Consider the following 22,415-nt stretch of genomic DNA (forward strand, 5'->3'; position numbering starts at 1 on the left):
ATGTTCAACGTAACCATACTCCCTATATCTCTCATTCCGTAAGAATACAAAACAAACATCCATGCCAAGAGTAATATTACTTTGATCAACAGAAAACGATACATTAGTTGAGTAAATATTACAGAAACCATTGTTTAAGGGCGTATCATCTTTCTAGTCAACGATGCAAAAATGTTGTAATATACACACATCTAAAGAAAGCTACAGCGGTATGGCGTCAGCTCAATATAAGCACAATATGTCACAGGCTGAGGTGTATGATTACAAATGCAGACGCAACATGTTCCATATACGGCCGAGTTTTGACACGAAAAATGATAATAACGACCAATTAAAACGAGAGCTACACCTGGTGCTTCTCCAGTTGTATTGAGGGATACTGTTACTACAGTGTGTATACCACCTGATGTATTACGTCATAAATGCTTCGCTTGAAGGCAAAATTTTGCTTCCAATATAGATGAATTTCAGATGGCCGTCCTTAATATCAACATCATAAATAAAACATGATGTGCCCGGAACGAGGCTCGGATGGGTCAGATGTAGGTTACACACCACCATTGTCATTTCCTCTATAATTCAATGTGAAATGATTATTTTTAGACAACATTTAAAGGCATTTCGAGCGAATGCAGACTATGATAAACATATATATTCTTCAAGTACAAGCCAATTAAAAAGGGGGGTCAAGTTATTCCTAAGAAAAATCTCTCCACTTGAAAAACAAAAATTGCACAGCCCGCCATGACAGTTCTTCCAAAATGACCTTTCAACTATAGGGCAGCAGTTTATGCTTAAATCTCTATTCTAAATGATAAATCAATAATAGATACTCAAGGTATAAAAGTTTTAGGAATAATGATATTTTTTATTTACAGTGTATTGAGCATGTAAACATGTCTATTAGTCATAAAAACATTATTTTTTATTGAGAATTTTCCACACAACGGAAGTACATATGACGCAATGGTGACGTCATACCTGTAAACATTGCTGATAAGCAGAATGGCTTCCCAAAGTGATCGTGATACGAATATTGTTCTAATTCTTTTGTTGAAAGAAATATGAAGGAAAATAAATTTCTTCTGGAAATAAAAGATAACGTTACTATTTCTTTACCATTTTGAATGAAACATAAACACAGTCTACGCCACGTAATTACAGAGCCCCGCCTTCGGCCTTTTTCTTGAGATAAATTGAGAGTTTAGTTCCTTAAAACTCTTTGACACAACTTTTCACAAAACAGCTGCATAATGGGACACTGTAAAAACATTATTTTGGAAACAGGTATGTCGATGTATTTGAGGAAACTAATCACCTAATCAAACTCCGGTAATAAAACGAAGGCGGTGCTCTTTAAGCGGCAAAGACTGCCATTTGATTCATTTAAAGTGGTGAAGAAGAAGAAAAGTAATCTTTGTTTCAAGTCTTCATTCGATGCAAAATATTGCCTTCCGATGTAGCATTTATGACGTAATCTATCACGTGGTATACACGCTCTGTACAAGAAAACACAGAATTACTTTTTACTGGCACTTGTATACGAAGCAGATGATTCGGAACTCCTCGGCCTTTTTTTCTGTCGAAAAAACCTCGGATGTATATGGACGGTTTACAATGTCAGAAATCTTCACGCTATAACTACGCTGAAAGTAGATCGCGTACTAATTTCAATTTAGCAGTTAAACTTAATGACTTAACTCTTGGCAATCTTAATTATGTTTGCAAAAGTACACTTCACTGGCAAATCAAATGAAACTTAGATAAACAAATACACATTAAAACACAAATTTTATCAGCATTCTTATACAACTGGGTTTTAGATATTTAGGCAAAAAATTCATGACAGAAAAAATAAAGTTGTTAAAACGGTTAAGTTTTAAGTTAAATCTAAAACTGTTCATTAAAAACAGCCCAAGGTTCTGTAACTTCCCAATGATCCCAGAGCACGCAATTTGCAGAACCGATTTGGTACACACGACGCTAAGTGTCACGAATTGGCACAAAAGCCGAACAATAGACACTAACATGTTAACCAAGTGCAGATTAAGTGAGTGTCAATAGTTTTCAATCCAGTCAATTTGTTAAACACACATGCATTTTAACTTAAAAGGCGGTTGTGAACTTTGAACAAAATGTATTTTTCTATGATTTTAGATTATTTTAACTAGAACATTTTGAACCCATTCCGTTTGTTAAAACATTAAAGGTTACCGGTATACAATCAGAAATATAGGGTTATTCCTAGTAATTGGAGATATAGATTCGCCCATGTTTATGTAAAATATATGACGAAATACAGTATGGCAAATCCTACCGGAGTGTTCAAACTAAGATACTGATGGCTAGAACTCTTAAAACTTTGTTGATTATGGTTATTTTGTTAATGGCAAAATTTCAGTTTTGGTTTCATGGGTTTCAGCCGTTTGAAAACTTATTTAAAGTAACAAATGCATGTTTTTGTGTAGAGTTTCAACCCTATGGTGGAGTTTCTGCATATAGCTATTTCTTCTGAAATTCTTCGAAACAATGATACCGCAAATGGGCGTTAGATTGTTTTAACTAAATGGTGTTTCAACACAGGTGTTAAATCACTGCCCGCCATGTTTTTTTATAAGTGAACTAGTTTTCGGATGGAACGAACCGGAGGGGGTTTCGATAGTTTCAAAAACAATTTTAGGTTTTCGTAAAACAATCTTTTATTTATTTTGAAACTGTTACAACGAATACACAGTTCGTGAAACCGATGTTAAACCCAAAACTAGTATATTATCAACAAAAACGCCCCTAGATTCCTTGTAAGCCGACAATTGGTTTTAGTTGTTTACGGAAGACCTTCTGCTATCCTGATGTCACCCTTGGGCTAAACCCTGTCATTGACAGTTCCGCTAACTTATACGTGTAATTACGTGCAGAAAAACAATATGGATTCACAGAGAGTTAAGATAAATACCATAGTTGAAATATCGAATGAAGCGTCAAAATTTATTGCTGTTATTGAAAGTAAAGTTCTGCAGTAGAATAATATTGAATGAATAATCGATGCACATTAAAATTAGTGACTGGTTCTGAGCGCTTTTGTCTACAGAAGAACGAATGGTTATTTTGCAGACTGGAATTCAAACAACACGTGACATATCCGTTATATCTATATCATTTATTTTTATCGGAATATTTTTCCATTATTTCGTCTCAACGGAATACTTTTTCAAAAAAGTATTATGTTTTGTTAATAAGAAATAATTATTCCGTTGTTTAGAGATAAGAATAAGAATAATAGTTCATATAACAAAATAAAAATAAGTTTTTCCTACAAAAAAGAATGTACATTTTAACTATTCGCAAGAAGATGTCGTAGCAATTTAACAGTTAAACTTAATGACTTTACTCTTGTGGATCTTAATTATGTATTAACTTACTTCAATAGCAATCAATTTAAACTTAAATATACAACATACATGTTAAAACACTACAATTGATAAATACTATTATTGAAAAAAATACGAACTACTTTTACTGATGTACCGGCATACATCCGAGGTTGTTTTCGATGGGAAATGGCCGAGGAGTGCCGAATGGGGACCAGCTTACATACGCATGTACACATGTAGACAACAAAAGCGACTCTTACAAATACCAAGGCCCCTATATACATCCAAGCTGGGTCATACAAAAAAGCCACACAGGTCTTTGACAATACTATTTCCCTGAGCAAACAAAATATCGTTTAAAATAATTAGGAAATGTTAGGAGAAAAATTGCACGTTCCATGAAAGAGTTTGACTCAGTATGTTTAAGGAAAATATTTACTGAAACATTGTTTAAGACAATATTGTTTTGTGGTTAAAACCAGCAATATCATTCATCCGAGGTAACGCCTATGACATATTGCATTTAAGGCCAATATTAGCTTAAAGATAATCAATTGAATGCTGAAAAGGAGACAATACTTAGAAGAAATGTTGACGTAACCTGCGTAGGGCGAGCAACAAGTAATTAAAACAACCTTTTCAGACATAAAAATGTTAAGGACATGTCAAAGCCTGCCATGCATTCTGTAAAGGTTTAGTCGCTCACGTAAGCAATCTTTTTCGTTTTGTATCCCTGCTTTATCGTAGTGCATATACTCCGTGTGTGTATACCATGTGATAAATTACGTCATCAATGCAAAGTAGGAAGACATTATTTTGCTCCAATGAATACTTTTAACTAAAATAACTTTACTATATATTCACTATTTTACTAGGGTCTGATATAGAGTTTAGTTTCTTAAAACACTTCGACAAACCTTTTCACAAAACAGCCGCCTGATGGAGCACTGTCAAAACATTATTTTGGAGACATGTTTGTTGAAGTGTTTGAGGAAACTAATCTCCTAATCTAACAACGGGAATACTACAAAGGCGGGGCTCTTTCAGCGGCATAAACTGCCCTTTCTTTCATCTAAAATCATAAAGAAAATGAAACGTTGCCATTGTTGTAAGTCATTATTCGAAGCAAAATGTGAAGAAATAGTAAAGTTATCTTTGTTTCAAGTCTTTATTAAAGCAATTTATCACGTAATATACACACAATGATTCTGTACAGAGCGATTTTTATGAAACCTTTTTCAGTTAACATTGGTCGCATTAAAATATTTCTCATTGTATACAACAGAAAAAATATAGAAAATAATATAAGCTAAAGCTGCACTCTCACCGATTTACCATTTTTACAACTTTTTTATTTTTTGTTTTGGAAAAAGAAAATGTTTGCGTACATATCTGCAAACCAATGATATAAGATTGCTGACAAAAAATCAGATCGTAGATCAACATATTTCCGTTCGAAAACTAATGTTACTAACGGTTTAAGAAAAATGCATAAAGCATCGATTTTTGAACTTAAATATAAAAATCTGCGATCTAATTTTTTGTCAGCAGTCTTATATAACTCGTTTCCATAGATTTTCGCAAAAATTGACTCGTTCCAAGACAAAAAATAAAAAAAGGTGTCAAAACGTTCAATCTGTGAGAGTGCAGCTTTAAAGCAAACAAAGGCAAGGTCTTATATACGACTTTCCCTGTGTTCTATTTCATTTAATTGCTCTTTCTGTGTTATTTATACCCGAGGACACTGCGCCGAACCCTCCATGATTGTTCAAACTCCGTAAAAATCAGATTCACACAAAAGCTATAGCAATGTCTTAAATAACGCAGACCAAGTCCAATTCTTAGGCACAAGTAATATCTTGTATTTTCTTAACTAATTATTTCTATGACATTATTGTTCCAAAGACACAGTGCCGAAGCCGCCATAATCTTTGAAACGCAGTAAAAATATAGGTTCCTTAGCAAAATTTGTTAAATTTTCTATAATAAAGCAGACAAAGTCTAGTTCGTAGGTACATCTAAACTCTGTTTCCTATTTTATTTACTAGTACATATGTACTTTCTATGTTATTATTATTGCAAGGACACTGCGCCAAACCCGCCATAATTATATACACTCAGTCAAAAAAATAACATACTGGTAGCTTTACAAAATATAATCTTTTTTTCTAAGATTAAGTACACACGGACATAGGCTCAGTACCATATCGTCTATCTTAAAATACAAGTTCTTTATATGAAGATTTATTTCAAGGACACCGATCCCGCACTATTTATAGAAACTCTGTTAACAATATAATACACAGGTTGCTTGCCAAAAGCTATTATTGTTCTTTAATCATTTGTTATCATTGTTTATTGTTCTTATTATATATATGAAAAGCTATTTTTCTTAGATAAAATTGGCAAAGATTAGTCCTTCATTTTCTATTTTATTTACTAGCATTATATGATAATATTATTCCAAGGCCAAGCACCGATCTCGCTCTTATTTTACACACACTCAGTATACAATATAATAATTAAGTTGCTTACCAAAAGCTATTATTTTTTCTTTGATAAAATTGGCAAAGGTCAGTCCATTGCGTTCTTTTTTAAACACTAGTACTATTTAATAGTTATATGACATGAAGTAAATTCTTAACGAACAAGAAAGGGCGGAGTGATCGCAGCGAACGAGCCCTTTTTAATCATTAAGAAATGACTTCAACCCTTTATGAATGATTAAGTCTAGTATATTTTTGTTCTTTGATAAAATTTGCAAAGGTCAGTCATTTGCGTTTTATTTTATTTACTATTTAATAGTTATATGGCATGAAGTTAATTCTTAGTGAACAAGAAAGGGCGGAATGATCGTACTGAACGAGTCCTTCTTAATGATTAAGAAATTACTTCAGCCCTTTCTGAATGCTTAAGTCTAGTATAAATGTTTTTCTTTGATAAAATTTGCAAAGGTCAGTCCTTTGCGTTCTATCTTATTTGCTAGTACTATTTAATAGTTATATGACATGAAGTAAATTCTTAACGAACAAGAAAGGGCAGAGTGATCCTAAAGAAGGAGCCCTTCTTAATCAATAAGAAATTACTTCAGACCTTTTCTTAATGATTAAGTCTAGTACCATCTGCAATTTCATTGACTTGAAATGTAGGTTGTATTCTAAATGATAATATTATTCCAAGGACGAAGCGGCGATTATACACACCCAGTAAACAATATAATTCACAGGTTGCTTAGTACCAAAAGCTATTTATTTTGAGTCATAAGATCTCCACTGAAGGACGCCGCTGTTCCATCAACCACCAATTACTATCCCACCTTAGGGGCTGGTAATTACACGTTCAACAACATTCCCATTTATTTTGTCGTTCACGAACCAGCGCTTACAAATGACAATATATCTCTATAAGCTATGTATGTCATCTATGATGAACGTCCCTTCTGTTCCTAATTTCAGGCTCTGGCTGAACTAATTCGGAACTCCTTTGACATTTTTCTCGAAAACAACCTGGGATGTATGCCGGTTCATCAGTAGAAGTAGTTCGTGAAATATTGAATTATATTATCAATTAAATGTAGTGCTTTAGCTTGCATTTGAAGATCTAAGTTTAAATTGATTGCCAGTGAAGTGTATTATGGCAAACATAATTAAGATTCCCAAGAGAAAAGTCATTAAGTTTAACTGCTAAATTGAAAATACTACGTGATCTACTTGCAGCGTAGTTAAAGTGTACCGATTTCTGACACTGTATTAAACCCGTCCATATACATCCGAGGTTGTTTTCGATAAAAATGGCCGAGGAGTTCCGAAATAGGCTTAACTGTGTCCAGCTTTGTAGAAATATTATCGAATTGGGACGGCTTTTGAAGCAAACAATGGAGGTTCTGACTAAAATTTATTGTTTATTATGCTTAACTTAACCATTAACTAGGCATTAGCCCGGCTGCCGAACCGGTTAAGGTTACATACCACTAAATACATTTCCTATATATTTTATGTATATTCTATTGACCAATTTGCATGCAAGATAACACTGTTTTCTAGGGCTTCACGACCCACAGCATCACATATGGTGAGAAAACTCCACTTGTGAACTAAACATTAAACAACATATATGATGTTGGTTGCCTTGAATCTCTAGAAATCAGTGTTATTTCCCGTACAAATTGGTGGATTGACTATAGAATATATATGTTATCAGAATTTTAGCCATTTCTAATGATAAACACAGCATAGGGAATGAAATCAATTTGTGGCCATTTGTGATGTTTCCACAGATTTAAGATTGAAGTTACGACTAAGACACTAATATGAAATCGGCCTGGTCTTTCAGTTATGTCAGCAACATTTAAGCTAAGTAGGCGGGTTGCATTAGGCTCTAAGTGCTATAAGTATAAATAAATAATATATAACTTCTTGATACATGTTGATACAGTAGCTCTTAAACCGGAAATTTTTGTGTATTATTCAATTTTCTTTCCCCCCGGGATGCGCTGAAGCATGTTTTGTGATAGCGGAAGGGAAAATGGATAATGGAGATGGTAAATCAGGGAGAAGAAGTTGACAGATGTTTGTCTTATATATTCTGGAAGATACATCTCCTGGAAACAAAAGATGCATCTAAGTAATAGTTAGCTTTTTTCTTTTTGACCTTCTTAACAATTAAATTGGTATGCTGGACGCAGCCCGGCGTCGACCTATTCTTGAGAAGACTAAAAATAAATACCAACCTTTTAGTGTTTAGCGGGAAAAAACCCGCCAATGCCTTTTTATTTGCCAGTGCACATATATAACTCGCTTAATTAAATCGATTCAATAATAGTTGATTATTTGACGGTTCTGATATGCTTAATGGTTGTCAATGCAATTCTAAATAATTTAATATTGATCTTAATTGGATCTAAGAACGATGTAGCTAATCGGATGACTTTTTATCAAAAACTGACCAATAGAGTATATAAAGTATGACCATAACATTGACTTAAGTTGTATATTGAATACCACCCCTGAACACTAAAGTATGAATGAATTAATTAACCAATTTAGCAATTAAAGATTGTTCATTACCAGCGATTACCATGGATCCTCCGCATGTACAGACCTTACTTATCCGGCCCCAATATCACGAAAATACTTAAGTCAAATCACAAACTCAGTCTCAACTTATTTCACCATATAAAAGCATAATATTCTTCAAAATATTGTATGTTTTATAATTTTTGAAAACGTATTTCCTCATAGAATATGTTGATAAAAAGATGTTTTCAATATTTCAAAGAAAACTAATTCTAGAGCAAAAAAATATACTTGAGTATTTTATTTATTACATTTTTGGATGTAGAATATATTTCGCTGGGAATTCGACCAAAGGCTTTTATCAGCATATTCTATGATAGAATGCGCTTATAAAACTGTAAAAAACATATATGAGTTTTAATAAATTTTGATGCTATGTGGTGAAATGTGTTGAGACTGAGTTTGAGATTTGAGTTTCAAGTATTTTCGTGATATTGGGGCTCGATGTACGTTTTAGCTTTTGAAGTCACGTGATTCCTCACCCTGTGCTGTTTTTTTTATTTACGCGACACGTGAATGTTTACTATATTTATTTATATATACATATCATCATAGTTTTGCTGAATGTTTATTTCATGATATACGTTTATGTGTGTAGACAATGTACTATGTACACGTCGTAATAAATATTTCTGTCTGTCTGGCCTGTTATGTAGTAAATCTAAATGCTAGTTATCACGTATTTCAAACTAACTACTGTTAGTGCCTTACAATAAAAACTTGGAATCAAATTAAAAACCATAATTATATTTTTCAGTTCTGTGGAATGCGGCACACGTCCAAAGTTGTTCCCAGAGGCTACGCCTCCTCACACTCCATCCTTCAAATGATATATTCCTTGCTTATTGCTCATAACTAGCTGTCACTATTGTGTACATGAGATAAACTGCGTTCTACCGCTTAACGGTGATATATATAGTATTTTCCATGCACGTTCAATTCATAGAAACTGTATTAATATTGATGACACTTAATGCATTCAATGCAATAATTTGATTTGTGACCGTTGTTTTGTTTACTTGATTGTCAGTTGGCGTTTGATAATTTTGTCCCTCATCAATATCATATGGGCTTGTGGTTCTATATTTTGCAATATTGTATTGTGCGAGTTTTCAGTAACTTATTTCAGTTAAAGCTGCACTCTCACAGATTTACCGTTTTTCCACCTTTTTTATTTTTTGTCTTTGAATCAACCAATTTTTGCGTACATATCTGAAAACCAGTGATAAAAGACTGCTGACAAAAGATCAGATCGCAGAGTTCCATATTTCCATTCCAAAATTAACGTTTAATGGCTTAAACCGTTGCTAACGGATAAAACATCGATTTTGGAACGGAAATATGAAAATCTGCTATCTGATGTTTTGTCAGAAGTCATTTATCACTGGTTTGCAGAAAATGCTCGTTCCAAGGCAAAAAATAAACAAGTTGGAAAAACGTTCAATCTGTGATAATGCAGCTTTAACAGACCGCAATTCAGCATTTTTTATTGTATAAAAAGTGTAAAATATAAAAATGTAATAGTTTAACTGTTATAGCGTAAAATTTCAATGACAAAAACAAACAATACAATAATAATTTTAGGTACAGTTGAACCTCGTTGGCTGGATCTTCCAGGAAGCGGCAAAAAAACCTCGAGCCTCGGGAAGTTCGAGCCAAGCGGGAACTATTACCTACTTAAGGAAAAATCGGTCATTTTCATCTGGTTCGAGCCAACAGGGAAAGCGAGCCAAGTTCGGTTTGAATTTCCCGAGGCTTGAGGTATTTTCGCCGGTCAAAGGCAGTTCGAGGCAACGGGGTTCGACTTTCTTATAGATTATTGCATGGAAAAACAATGGTTTAACACAATATTCGGATTAACATTGAAATGCCAAATTAGTAAGGGGATTGGGCTATAGGTTTTAGCAACATCAGTTACGAATCTCTCCTATAATGGCCATTTATAGTCCAACCCCGTTATCTCGAACTCCAAGGGACCGGCTAATATAACTCGACCCTCGGAAAAAAAACAGCCAAGCTGGAATTGTTACATCCATTCGAAACAAATCGGTCATTTACATCCAGTTTTAGCCAACGAGGAAATCGAGCCAAGCGAGTTCGAGCCAACGGGGTTCGACCGTACAATAAAGTAATTATAAAAGTAAATTACTGTAGACATTTAGGTTACACGAATGTCCCTGTTGCGTCGTGGGCGTAAAGTTTAAATGAGGTTAATGTAAAAAAGGTATTAAGTTACTTTAGAAATAGGACACTTAACGAAAAATAAGCTTCATTTCGAGAAAAAAGCCAATTATCCGTAAGGATTCCAATGGGAATATGTCAAATTGATATTCTTAAGTTTCTTGACTCGCTGAACAATAGTCGGTGCCATGAAGTATATTCCTCGCATATTGGTTTTGTCTTTCGTTTACTTTAAACATTTTTTTTTTATTTTACAACCATTGTGATAAAAATATATTAAAGGGACTCGCTCATGTTCTTGGACCAAAAATTAGCTTTCGAGGGAATGCATCTGAAAACACTTATTTCATCATTATTTTACTCCATGGTATCGAAATGGCAGAAAAAATACAATTGAAATATAAAAAGAATATTTGGGTTTAAGTTTGTTGCGAACTCGCGCCGGTAAAGGCATGAAAAAAATACAAAAACGGAGACTTAACCACTCGGCCACAAGGACCTATAAGACAGGGATGGATGTTTTGACTTTTTAACAATAGATTGGTAACATCACATGGTATGTCTATATGAAAAGTCAAATTTCAGTAAGTATTTTGGCTGTTTGTAATAAGATACTTAAGACTGTTATGTTTAAGACGTTACGAGAACATGGAACCAGGAGAACATGGAACCAGGAGAACATGGAACCAGGAGAACATGGAACCAGGAGGACATGGAACCAGGAGAACATGGAACCAGGAGGACATGGAACCAGGAGAACATGGAACCAGGAGGACATGGAATCAGGAGAACATGGAACCAGGAGAACATGGAACCAGGACATGGAACCAGGCATCCACAATCCACATGTATGTGTATCGGAATCCTAATGTTAAACGTTTTATATCAGAGATTATGTGAAATGTTCAAAGCTGAGTTGACAATGTAAATTTGCTACTAGCTACAATTTCCTTCTATTCATCGAGGTCTCCTCCAATATACTAATCAGAAACCATGGTTATATTTTCAAAAGGACTATTTGCGCAGAAACTCATTTATTTCTTATAAATATTTCCACCGTATGTCATTATATCAATAACGTCACGCGTAATCATATTTATTTCTTTAAGTCAATATTATGCGTGGTAACAGCTAAGCTTGGGCAACGATTCCTAGCAGAGTGGGATTAGCAGATCATTCCTATGGCATAACTGGCATGTTGACTTGCATTGACATAACTGGCAAGTCGAATTACATTGACATACCAGTCATGTTGACTTACATTAACAAAAGTAGCATGTTGACTTCATTGTTGACTAACATTGACATTACTGGCATGTTGACTTAATTACATAAAAGTTGACTTAAATAGGCACAAGTGACAGGTTGACTTACATTGAAAAAACAGAAATGCTGACTTAAATTGACATAAATTGTGTGTTCACTTACATTGACATAAGCGACATGTTCACTTGGAAATATCTGCCTTGCAAAATAATACTCTTACACACTTATCCATATTAAAGATGGTTAAAATGGTTTTGAGTGATAGGCTTTCACTCAATTGAGAGATTGTTTGCTGATAAGTCACATTAGAAGTAATGAGTTTGGTTTGTGGTCACCAAGCCGGACAAGTAGGGTTTCTCCGGGTTCTCCGGTTTCCCCCACAACACAAGACCACACTCTCGCGTAAAATCGTGCCAACGAGAGTGATTGATATAATGTTGTAATAACTTGTTTCACAATCATTGTTAAATAAATAAGTTTAAACGAAATGTGAAGTAAAGCCAATCTCTTTGACTCATGCCAATGCAAAATAGACAAAAGATCTGAAACAACTTTTCAATCAGCCTTAAAACATTGAGTTTCATATATGAGGAGTAATTGTTCATTTGTTCACAGCGACGTAAACAATACAAAACAAACTGGATTTCCGCTGCATTCTCGCATACATTAACCAGAAACCATGGTTATAGTCTCAACAGAGCTATCATCGCAGAAACTCTTTTATTCCGAATAAAGATGATCGTATGTCAAACACATCAATAGCATATACAGGTTGTTATATTGTTTTGAAATCGATACCGTGCACAATGTTTGAACGGTTACAACTGGTGCTTGGGTTACAATCGCAGACAAGGGAAGATTTGAGCACTAGGGAACAATTGTTGCGATACGATTCGCATGTTGATTTACAGACGCATTGAACAGTTCATATAACGGAACAGAACAGAACTGAACTGAAATTGAACATATAGTGTTTATCGTTGAAAAAATAAACAGAACAGATAAGAACAGAACAGAACTATACTTGAACATCTAATATTCGTCGTTTAAAAATGACATGAACACGTTGAACACGATGGTGAATCGACCCGTATTATTAAGCAATATAATTCTCCTCAATCATTCGTAATCATGTACATTGTATGTAATTATGTCTTTGCTAAATGTACTTATATACAATTAATGTTGTTTAAACCAAGCAATATATTGCAGCAGGAGCGCTGAAATTTGAGAAGAATAATTTGTATTTCCATAAACAAGTATTGTTGAGTCCATAGAAATGATTTCATTGTCTTAACAAATATGTTTTGCACGCAATGCGCTTCATCAAAACCTTTAAATCTGTAGTTTTTATTTTGCTGTAAATGGTGTCATTTGGTCCTGAAATTCTTAAATCATGGCTATTCAGTCATTAACGTAAACAATGAGTAATTCTAAGATCAAAACTTAACAGTTGTCAAAACGGCCCATCTGTGAGGGTGCAGCTTTAAAGTTGCATCACAACAGTTTGATTCATTATTGTAATCATTACTAAATATGATCCAACTGCTTCACAATTATTAAGACTTAGTTAAGTGCATGTACTACCTTTCAAAGCTTTCCACAACCTTACAAAATTAGTGATGCTAACTTGGGACTCCCCAGAAAACTATTACATAGTAGAACGACATGTACGTTTGCGCTGAATAGGTTACGAATGTTACAAAAAGGTTTCTTGACTGTTGGTGCGTGATATGTTGAATGGTCAGAAACCTTACAAAACCAAATTGAAACAGTTATGCAACTCCTGTTATGGGTCGAAAACCTTAAACATCTCAATTCTATTTCGCTGCAATAAATCGAAATGTAATTCCATGTTTTTATTTGATCTTACTGAAAGTGTTGTGCAGACGCTAGCCCTGAAGAGACTCTTAAATCTCGAGGCTAAAAGCGAAAAGATTCTATCGCCTTATTTATTGAATATCAGTTAAAACATTATCGCTTCTGCTCTCGAGGTGAACGCGGGAATTTGACGTATAAATCAGACGCCTATGACGCCTAATGATATGCTCATTACTTCTCAAGTTAACGTTTTCTGGCGAAATTTAATTAAATGAATAAATCAGTACACCGTAATGGTAAAGAATCACGAGAAATATTTTCCACGTATAGCTATATGAAGTGCTTTTCGTATACGTTTGAATAAAAAAAAGAATCACGAGAAAAATTATTAGTTTCTTTTTTGCCGTAATGTTATAAAATCAATATAAACTTGGTTAGGCAACGTCCACAAGCATTCTGTTTAATCACACCCGACCACAACATTAAGAGATCTTTATTTTGAAGTGTTTACTTTTTTCCTTTTTATCTCCTTGTTTTCTTCTTAATTCTGTAACGAAAACTGGAGAGAAAAATATGACCATCGAAAAGGCTGAAGAAAATTTCGGTCGGGTAAGATAAAACAAACTACTTGTTGTTGGCCGACGAAACTGTATACTGGTCAGATAGATAACTATGCTTGATGAGTTTATGAACACATTTCATCTGCTAGCCACTTGATCATTGTCATCAACCTAAAACTAATTTTGATTTTTGTACGTTTTTTAGACTAAACTTTTCATAATTTATAATATATATCTCTTTCTTCATACATTATGTGTTTACCGTGAATATACATGTTTGCCATATGAAATGTCTCTCTTATGTTTATATATGAATATAAATAATATTTTACTTAACGTTTGTATGTCCATCCTTAATGTTAATGTTGAATAATATTTAATAAAACTTAATGTTAAATATACTGATTATAAATAGTGACCATCTTGTATTTTTCTTGTCTCACATTCAAACCTATTGTGTTATCGTTGTATATACATGCATGTATAATTGAATTAATATTTTGATCGTGTAATGAGAAACACTCTTGTTTTCAAATTACTGAATAAATGTGTTGAATCTTGAAACATCAAGTACACTGCTTATATGTACTGACGGCTTTGACCTACAAACGACAGAGAAATGACCATTAGCTAGTAAGTCATTGTTTTGGTGAAGGCGACAGGCCTATATCATAGTGTTTGCAACTTCCCGACGTCTAGAACGGGAAACTTAATTAAAGCATTAATAATTCAGGACCCAAAAAGCTCAACTATCAGTCGGTGAAAAAGGTCTTATCATTTCTTTGTAAATGAACTCGTCTCTCTTGTAGAACCAATGGAAGGTTGTTGTCGTTTTTGTTTAATTTAATTTAATTTAGTGGTCGACATGATATTTTGTTTAATGAGAATGCAATATTCTTCAAATTTGCCAATACATTTATTTAGTAAATCAGCGGTCGTCAACAGTCTTTACTAGTATATATATATATATTATTTGTATGGTAGCTTTTAGGCAAAACAACGTCACAAAATGTTTCAAATATTCAAATGCTTTTATTTAAAGAAATATTCCTCTTTCTTCTTTAACCATTATATACAAACAAACAATTTCTTTACTTGTATATATTTCATTCATTTGTATAACAGCTTTTAGGCGAAACAACGCCACAAAATGTTTCAAATATTTAAACGCTTTTATTTTAAAAAAGTACTCCCTTTTTTCATTAACCATATACAAACAAACAATTTCGTCATTTTCATCATTAATAATGTATTTCATTAATTTCGGCAAAACAACGTCACAAAATGCTTCAAATTTTCAAAAGCATTCATTAAAAAAAGTATTCCTTTTTCTTCATTAAGCACTGACAACCACAGCACGCATCGGTTCTCATATTACAAAGAATCAGCACGCTGTCACAGAGAAGCGCTTCACTTACGATAATTGAAAGTGAATCGTTTTCAAGTATGTGTTAATATTTAATGTACAATATGCTTGATTGATCTAATGTCACGGTTAACTGATATACCTTGAATTGACGTATTGACTCCGCGAAAGTCCATTTTAATAATTGATAGATAACGTCTTTCGAAAAAGAATGCTGGATTCAGTTTCTTTTCTCACACACCCATTACGAAGGGAGAGCTGTTAATTGTTTCCTTACAACTTTCCAGTATGGTAAATTTATATATTACACCCATTACGAAGGGAGAGCTGTCAATTGTTTCCTTACAACTTTCCAGTATTTTAAATTTATATATTAAAACTATGTGTATAACGACACTGTGCACTTCATTAAGTCGAACAAACTGTCTTTTCTGTTATGCTATAGGTCTGGGCTGGTATTCAATAATGGTCTTAATTGGATCTAAGAACGATGAGCTAATCGGATGAATTGATATGAATCACTGACCAATATAGTGAATAAAGTCAAAGATGTATGACCCTAAAAACAACTTTAGTTGCATATTAAATACCAACCCTGTTCAACGAATCAAGAACATTCTAGTCTGTTTTGCATAAACAAAAACAAACAAAAATACATTTATACATATTATATTGATTGTTGAATTCCAAGAAATGTATATAAACGGGTATATTGTACCTGGGTGAACTTTGTCCGCTTATATCACCGGCAAACATCTTTCATGTACAGTCGCAACTCGCTATGTCGAACACTGTTATCTCGATGTCATGGTTATATCGAACTTGTTCTAAATGTTTTTGGTCAATTTATTCACTTTAAACTTCGGTTTTATCAACTTTTCTTGATCTTGAGTTATACCCTTTTTGAACATAAGTTAAATCGAATAATCGTTATCTCGAGGTATTTCCCGTGGTCCCAACGACTTCGACATAGCGAGTTCCGACTGTATATCCATCGTCCATACATCAAGGAATATACATCACATGTTTTGAACTACTTTTGAGTCATTATAATTACATATTCCAATGACCATAGAAGCGATTAATTGAACAACCCCTGTAGGAATGATGAAGTTTGCTTAATAAAAAGTCAAATATTGTTAATTCAGATATGCAAATATTGAATAACTGGCATATTAATAAAAACAACTCTAAGGCGAATTCCATCTGATGAAAGGAGAACATATCCAGCAACGTAAATATGTAACGATTCAAACATAATAACCCATATGGGACAATTCCACGTTCTCTTATAATGAAGTACGAATATAATTTTCTAGAATAACAATTGCCATGACTGCGGGCCTGTCAACATAGAATACATCATATGCACATAATTAATTTGACCCGACTTGAATCATCATAAAATAACGAAACAACATTTTTACACTGTGAATAATGCATTTACATTGTTTCTGCGCGCATATAGCAGAATACCTAATACGACCTGACTTGTCTCATGGTAGAATAAACAAACAAAATACGTACACTGTAAATAATGTCTTTACATTGTTTCTGCGCGCATATAATACCTCATGTTTATTATGAAATAAACAAGCACAAACCTTACACGGTATATAATACCAGTTCTTTTTTTCAGCGCGCATAGAATGCCTAAAACTCATTATGAATTAAACCAACAAAATCACTAATGAACTATGAGCTGCGGTGCAATACAAGATACCGGCGATGCGCGCAGAAACAATTAACTGGCGTTATTCAACGTGTACAGATTTTTTTGTGTTTATTTTATAACGAGTTATGAGTTATTCTATGCGCACTGAAACAATGAACTGGCACTATTCACAATGTAAGGATTTTGGTAAAATATTACGTGTGCAAACACTCAACCTGGTTGATGTTTTGCTGGATGTTTGCGCCTTATTTGCGTTTTAAACAAAACGTTATAAAGACTGTTTTAAAAACATCATTTATTTCGCTGAAAAATGAAAGAAATAAAGATCCATTAATATATTTAATATGCGTGCATTCTATTTAATTCTGTATACAAATATATATATCATATAGGGCGTAAGTGACTTTCAAATTACAAGGAGTTCCAGACACCGCTAAAATTGATATTTTTTATTTACTTCATAATAAAAAAACACAAAATAAAGATTCATGTATATTTGTGCTTGCATTTAATTCAATTCTGCATACAAATTCTATATATTATAAAGGGCGTAAATCTAAGTGACTTTCAAATTACAAGGAGTTCCAGACACCGCTAAAATTGATATTTTTTATTTACTTCATAATAAAAAAACACAAAATAAAGATTCATGTATATTTGTGCTTGCATTTAATTCAATTCTGCATTCAAATTCTATATATTATAAAGGGCGTAAATCTAAGTGACTTTCAAATTACAAGGAGTTCCAGACACCGCTAAAATTGATATTTTTTATTTACTTCATAATAAAAAAACACAAAATAAAGATTCATGTATATTTGTGCTTGCATTTAATTCAATTCTGCATACAAATTCTATATATTATAAAGGGCGTAAATCTAAGTGACGTTCACGTCCCATTACAGCGAGTTCCTGACACTCAGCAGTCTTCATAACATCGACACGTCGCAATAAAAAACTCCAGGTATGGAACATAATTGAAAAGACCCGGGCAGACCTGAGGAGATCAATACCTCGGAGTAAAATATAATAACCCGTAAACCATTCCAACAGTCTTTGTTTGACTATTTTGTTACTTTGTAAACAGCCACGAGAAGAAACAAAAACTTGGCCGCTGTGTACATACAGTATGTAAACAGGTATTTGTTTTCATTGAATAGCCCTTACAATCGATAAGGTATTTAATCGGGAATTATTCCTGTAAATAACGGAACTAAATTTAACCAAATATAGAATGAACTCGATACCAAATGTATAAATCGTCCGTCAATGAGGGTATCTGTTAATCGAGAATAATAAAGAGATCATGGTGAAATAGTTCCTTGAATTAAAGTACTTCGGTCGTCAGTTATACAAGAAACAATGGTAAAGTCATATTAATCCGACCCGCAAATAAACTAGTTCTCTGATCGCTCCATTAAAGGGTTTAGACACTAGATGGTCCCAAAATCTGTAAATACAGTATTTCCTCTAAACAGCTCTAGTATTGTCAATTCGAGCTAGTATGAGGCCAATAAAAAATCACTTAACATGATTAAACGAATATTTTGTCACTGTCTCAGCTGAGTTTACACGTTTAAAAAGAGAGCGTTATGGTTTCCCAGTTTATGGAGTGTATATGAAGTATTTTAAAGGCACATGATTGGTCCAGATACATACAGCGACTTTTTTAATTAACTGGTATTAACGTGGTAGACAAATCCATTATTTTTTTTATCTCGAGTTGAAAAAAATACGCAAAAACTGCAAAAGAGTCATGTGTCGGTTAGCGATGAGAGACATCAGTAAGTGAAATTCAAGGCGTCTTACACACGGATATCAATGTATGTATGTTTATGACAATTTTCATTTTCTCTTGCAAGTATATCATCTGAGGTCTAGCCCCTTTAAGTTTCAGGTCTGTTGACTACATATAGTTTTAAAAGCATGTTGTTCCGGGACTTGTAAAGTCTTGTTTATATTTTAATTATAATCTTCAATTTCGTGTTGTGCCATGTCTTGTATAGAATCATATAGATTTGAGTCTTAACCTACAATTTCATGCTGTTACGTGACTTGTATAGTCTATATAGATTTTAGTTATAATCTTCAACTAAGTGTACTTCAGTGCTTTGTATGAACTCATATAGATTTTAGCCATCATCTTAAATTTTACAATTTTCTATAATCACACCAAGTATGTTAAATATGTCTATTCTTGTCGGCATAAAACAAATATTCCGAAACTGGACAGATATTTAAATACGGCATATAAAGAAAACGCCGACACATTGGGGGGAACGAATTATCAACTTGAAATAAAATATGACAATAGTGTCTCCTCAAACAAAAAGCAATTATTTCTAATTCATTTTAAAGAGAGAAACGGCTTGGTATATTGAGATCTAAAGTCGAATGTCCCAAAGGAGCTGAAAACAAAATTTACCAGACATCATGGCGAAAGAAGAGAATGAATTTGTTTCTACTGTTAAAGGACCATTCCACCGGAATAGCTTCTGATTTTATATCCTTTTTTAAGAGTTTCCCTTTTTGGTTTAACTGGTTTTAACATTTTTTTCCAATTCATAATTTACTTGGGTTGTTCACCAAATCAATTTCAATAAGTTTAAAAATAGCGTTGGCATATTTATTTGTACTCATGATGTGACATTTACATGCTAAATATACACAATAAATGGCTTCCTGCTGGAAAAACGGACATTGCATGGAAGGGACTTACTTCTGCCAAACAACGTAGACACAGAGCCCGACCGATTAACTTCGGTGATAAGTTTGATCGATGGAAACTGTTGAAAGATGTTTACTCTGCTGAAAATGACAGCGAGTTGCTAAAACGTTTATTGACAGTTAAGTGTGTGAAACGATCACATGACTTGCAAGGTGTTCGAAAATCATTCCACACCATTTTCTTACAACGGAAGACACGTTGGAACATTTTCAACGTATAACAAAAGTGTTGTGTCTCCAATGAAAGCCCGCCGTGTAATGAACCCCAGGTAAAATACAAGTTAATGGGCCATCTTAAAGCTATAATCATCACTTTTGTAATTGTGATTACTTACGAATGATCTAGCAGTATGCGCCTTTAAAGTGCGTTCACCAATTTTAATTTACTTCTAGGTTCTGGTTTTTCTTTGCCGAACCAGAGAGTTTCTTACGATATTTCTGATACCTTGTCAACATCGACTTACATGACAAAATATTCCATGTATGAAAACAAGAGTTCCATCAGGAAGCTTACAATGTCTTAGATACAGCGACTTTTACTCAAGTATCCTGCATACAATCCACATTTCAGTCTAATTAACAAAATCATAAATTTATGCAATCAAACTTTCCACACAAGATGTCATTAAGCTTTCTAAAAATGAACAGCCAAATATTCTAAATAATATTCGAATGTCCAAGCTAATCTATGCAAAGTGCTCACTACTATGTCGCCATTTGAACCAATTGCTCAATAAAACTCAAAAGTCCTAGATCATCCGCACCGAAAGCTAAAACTACATTGTATTCAAAGTTCAAATGTCCCTGTTCATCTGAACCAATTGATCAATAATACTCAAAAGTCTTACTAGTACATCATCCGCACCGAATGCTAAAAACTACATTGTATTCAAAGTTCCTCGATCAACTGTACGAAGTTGTCAATACTTTTCAAATGTGTCTGTTCATCTGAACCAATCGCTCAATACCAAACAAATGCCATTGTTCATCCAAACCTAATGTTTAATACTATTCAAATATCCCTGCTCATCTGAATCAAATTCTCAATTCAATTCAAATGTCCTTGTTTAACTGTACAAAACAATCAATAGTATTCAAATGTCCTTGTTCACCTGAACCAAACAATCAATAGTATTTAAATGTCCTTGTTCATCTGAACCAAACAATCAATAGTATTTAAATGTCCTTGTTCATCTGAACCAAACAATCAATAGTATTTAAATGTCCTTGTTCATCTGAACCAAACAACAATAGTATTTAAATGTCCTTGTTCATCTGAACCAAACAACAATAGTATTCAAATGTCCTTGTTCATCTGAACCAAACAATCAATAATATTCAAATGTCCTTGTTCATCTGAACCAAACAATCAATAGTATTCAAATGTCCTTGTTCATCTGAACCAAACAATCAATAGTATTTAAATGTCCTTGTTCATCTGAACCAAACAATCAATAGTATTCAAATGTCCTTGTTCATCTGAACCAAACAATCAATAGTATTTAAATGTCCTTGTTCATCTGAACCAAACAATCAATACAATTTAAAACACCATGTTCAACTGTACAAAACAATCAATAGTATTCAAAATTTCCTGCTTATTAATTTAACCACCCGCTAAACACAGTTCAAAGACCTTGTTCATTTGTACAAAGGACTAAATGCTATTCAAATAACGTTCCTAACGTTCACAATACCAACTAAAATTCAAAAGTCCTTGCGCATTTGTACAAAATGTTCAGATAAGAAGATACTTTTTGTCATTCACTAAGTAAATAGATAACCGGGAGTCATGTCTACTCTTAGTGATCTTTAGTTCCGTAATGAGGTACCAAAGGTGGTATTCAATACTCATTTTAATTTGATCTATGAACGGTGTAGCTAATCGGATTGCGCGATATAAATAAATGACCTATATAGTGGAATGAGGCAATGATTCTTGACCGTTAAATTGATTTGAATCACATATTGAATACCACCCCGACCTAAAGTATTAGATTTTATAAAGTATTTTTTTTCAAACAAAACAACAAATTTAACTTACAGAAACATAATTCCCAAGGAACTCCCTCAAAGGATGCCCCTGAAATAGACCCAAAGGGATGATTTAGCACTCTTTTGAAAACATGCATTATAGATTAAAAAATATTTTGTTTACAATTTTGACATATATAGTTAAAATAATTATATTTTTTTCTTCTTTCTTTCCTTTTATTTTCTTTTTTTTTAATTTGGATGTTTCTGTCAAGCTAAACGTTTGATCGAAGTCAACGCATTAACAACATAATCGACAGAAAATACTTCAAAACATTTAACATTAACGCAATAAAAACGGTTGAATATATTAAATTCCCGTATATAATTGACATAGTT

At 33.4% G+C, this 22,415-nt stretch overlaps 1 protein-coding gene across 2 annotated transcripts in view; it reads right to left on the minus strand.

Annotated features, from left to right (window-relative positions):
* LOC128239889 (innexin unc-9-like) overlaps nucleotides 1-22,415 on the minus strand; it is a 109,767-nt gene that overhangs the window by 83,033 nt on the left and 4,319 nt on the right. The window contains exon 2 of one of the 2 annotated variants that reach the window (XM_052956335.1): nucleotides 22,087-22,125. The exons of the other annotated variant lie outside the window; for it this stretch is intronic. Within the exon in view, the coding sequence (XP_052812295.1) occupies nucleotides 22,087-22,094 (8 nt within the window). The 5' untranslated portion in view covers nucleotides 22,095-22,125. The remainder of the gene's footprint in view (nucleotides 1-22,086; nucleotides 22,126-22,415) is intronic. 2 annotated transcript variants of the gene reach the window in all.

The sequence above is a fragment of the Mya arenaria genome, chromosome 7 (assembly GCF_026914265.1).
Source record: "Mya arenaria isolate MELC-2E11 chromosome 7, ASM2691426v1".
Classification (NCBI taxonomy): Eukaryota; Metazoa; Mollusca; class Bivalvia; order Myida; family Myidae; genus Mya; species Mya arenaria.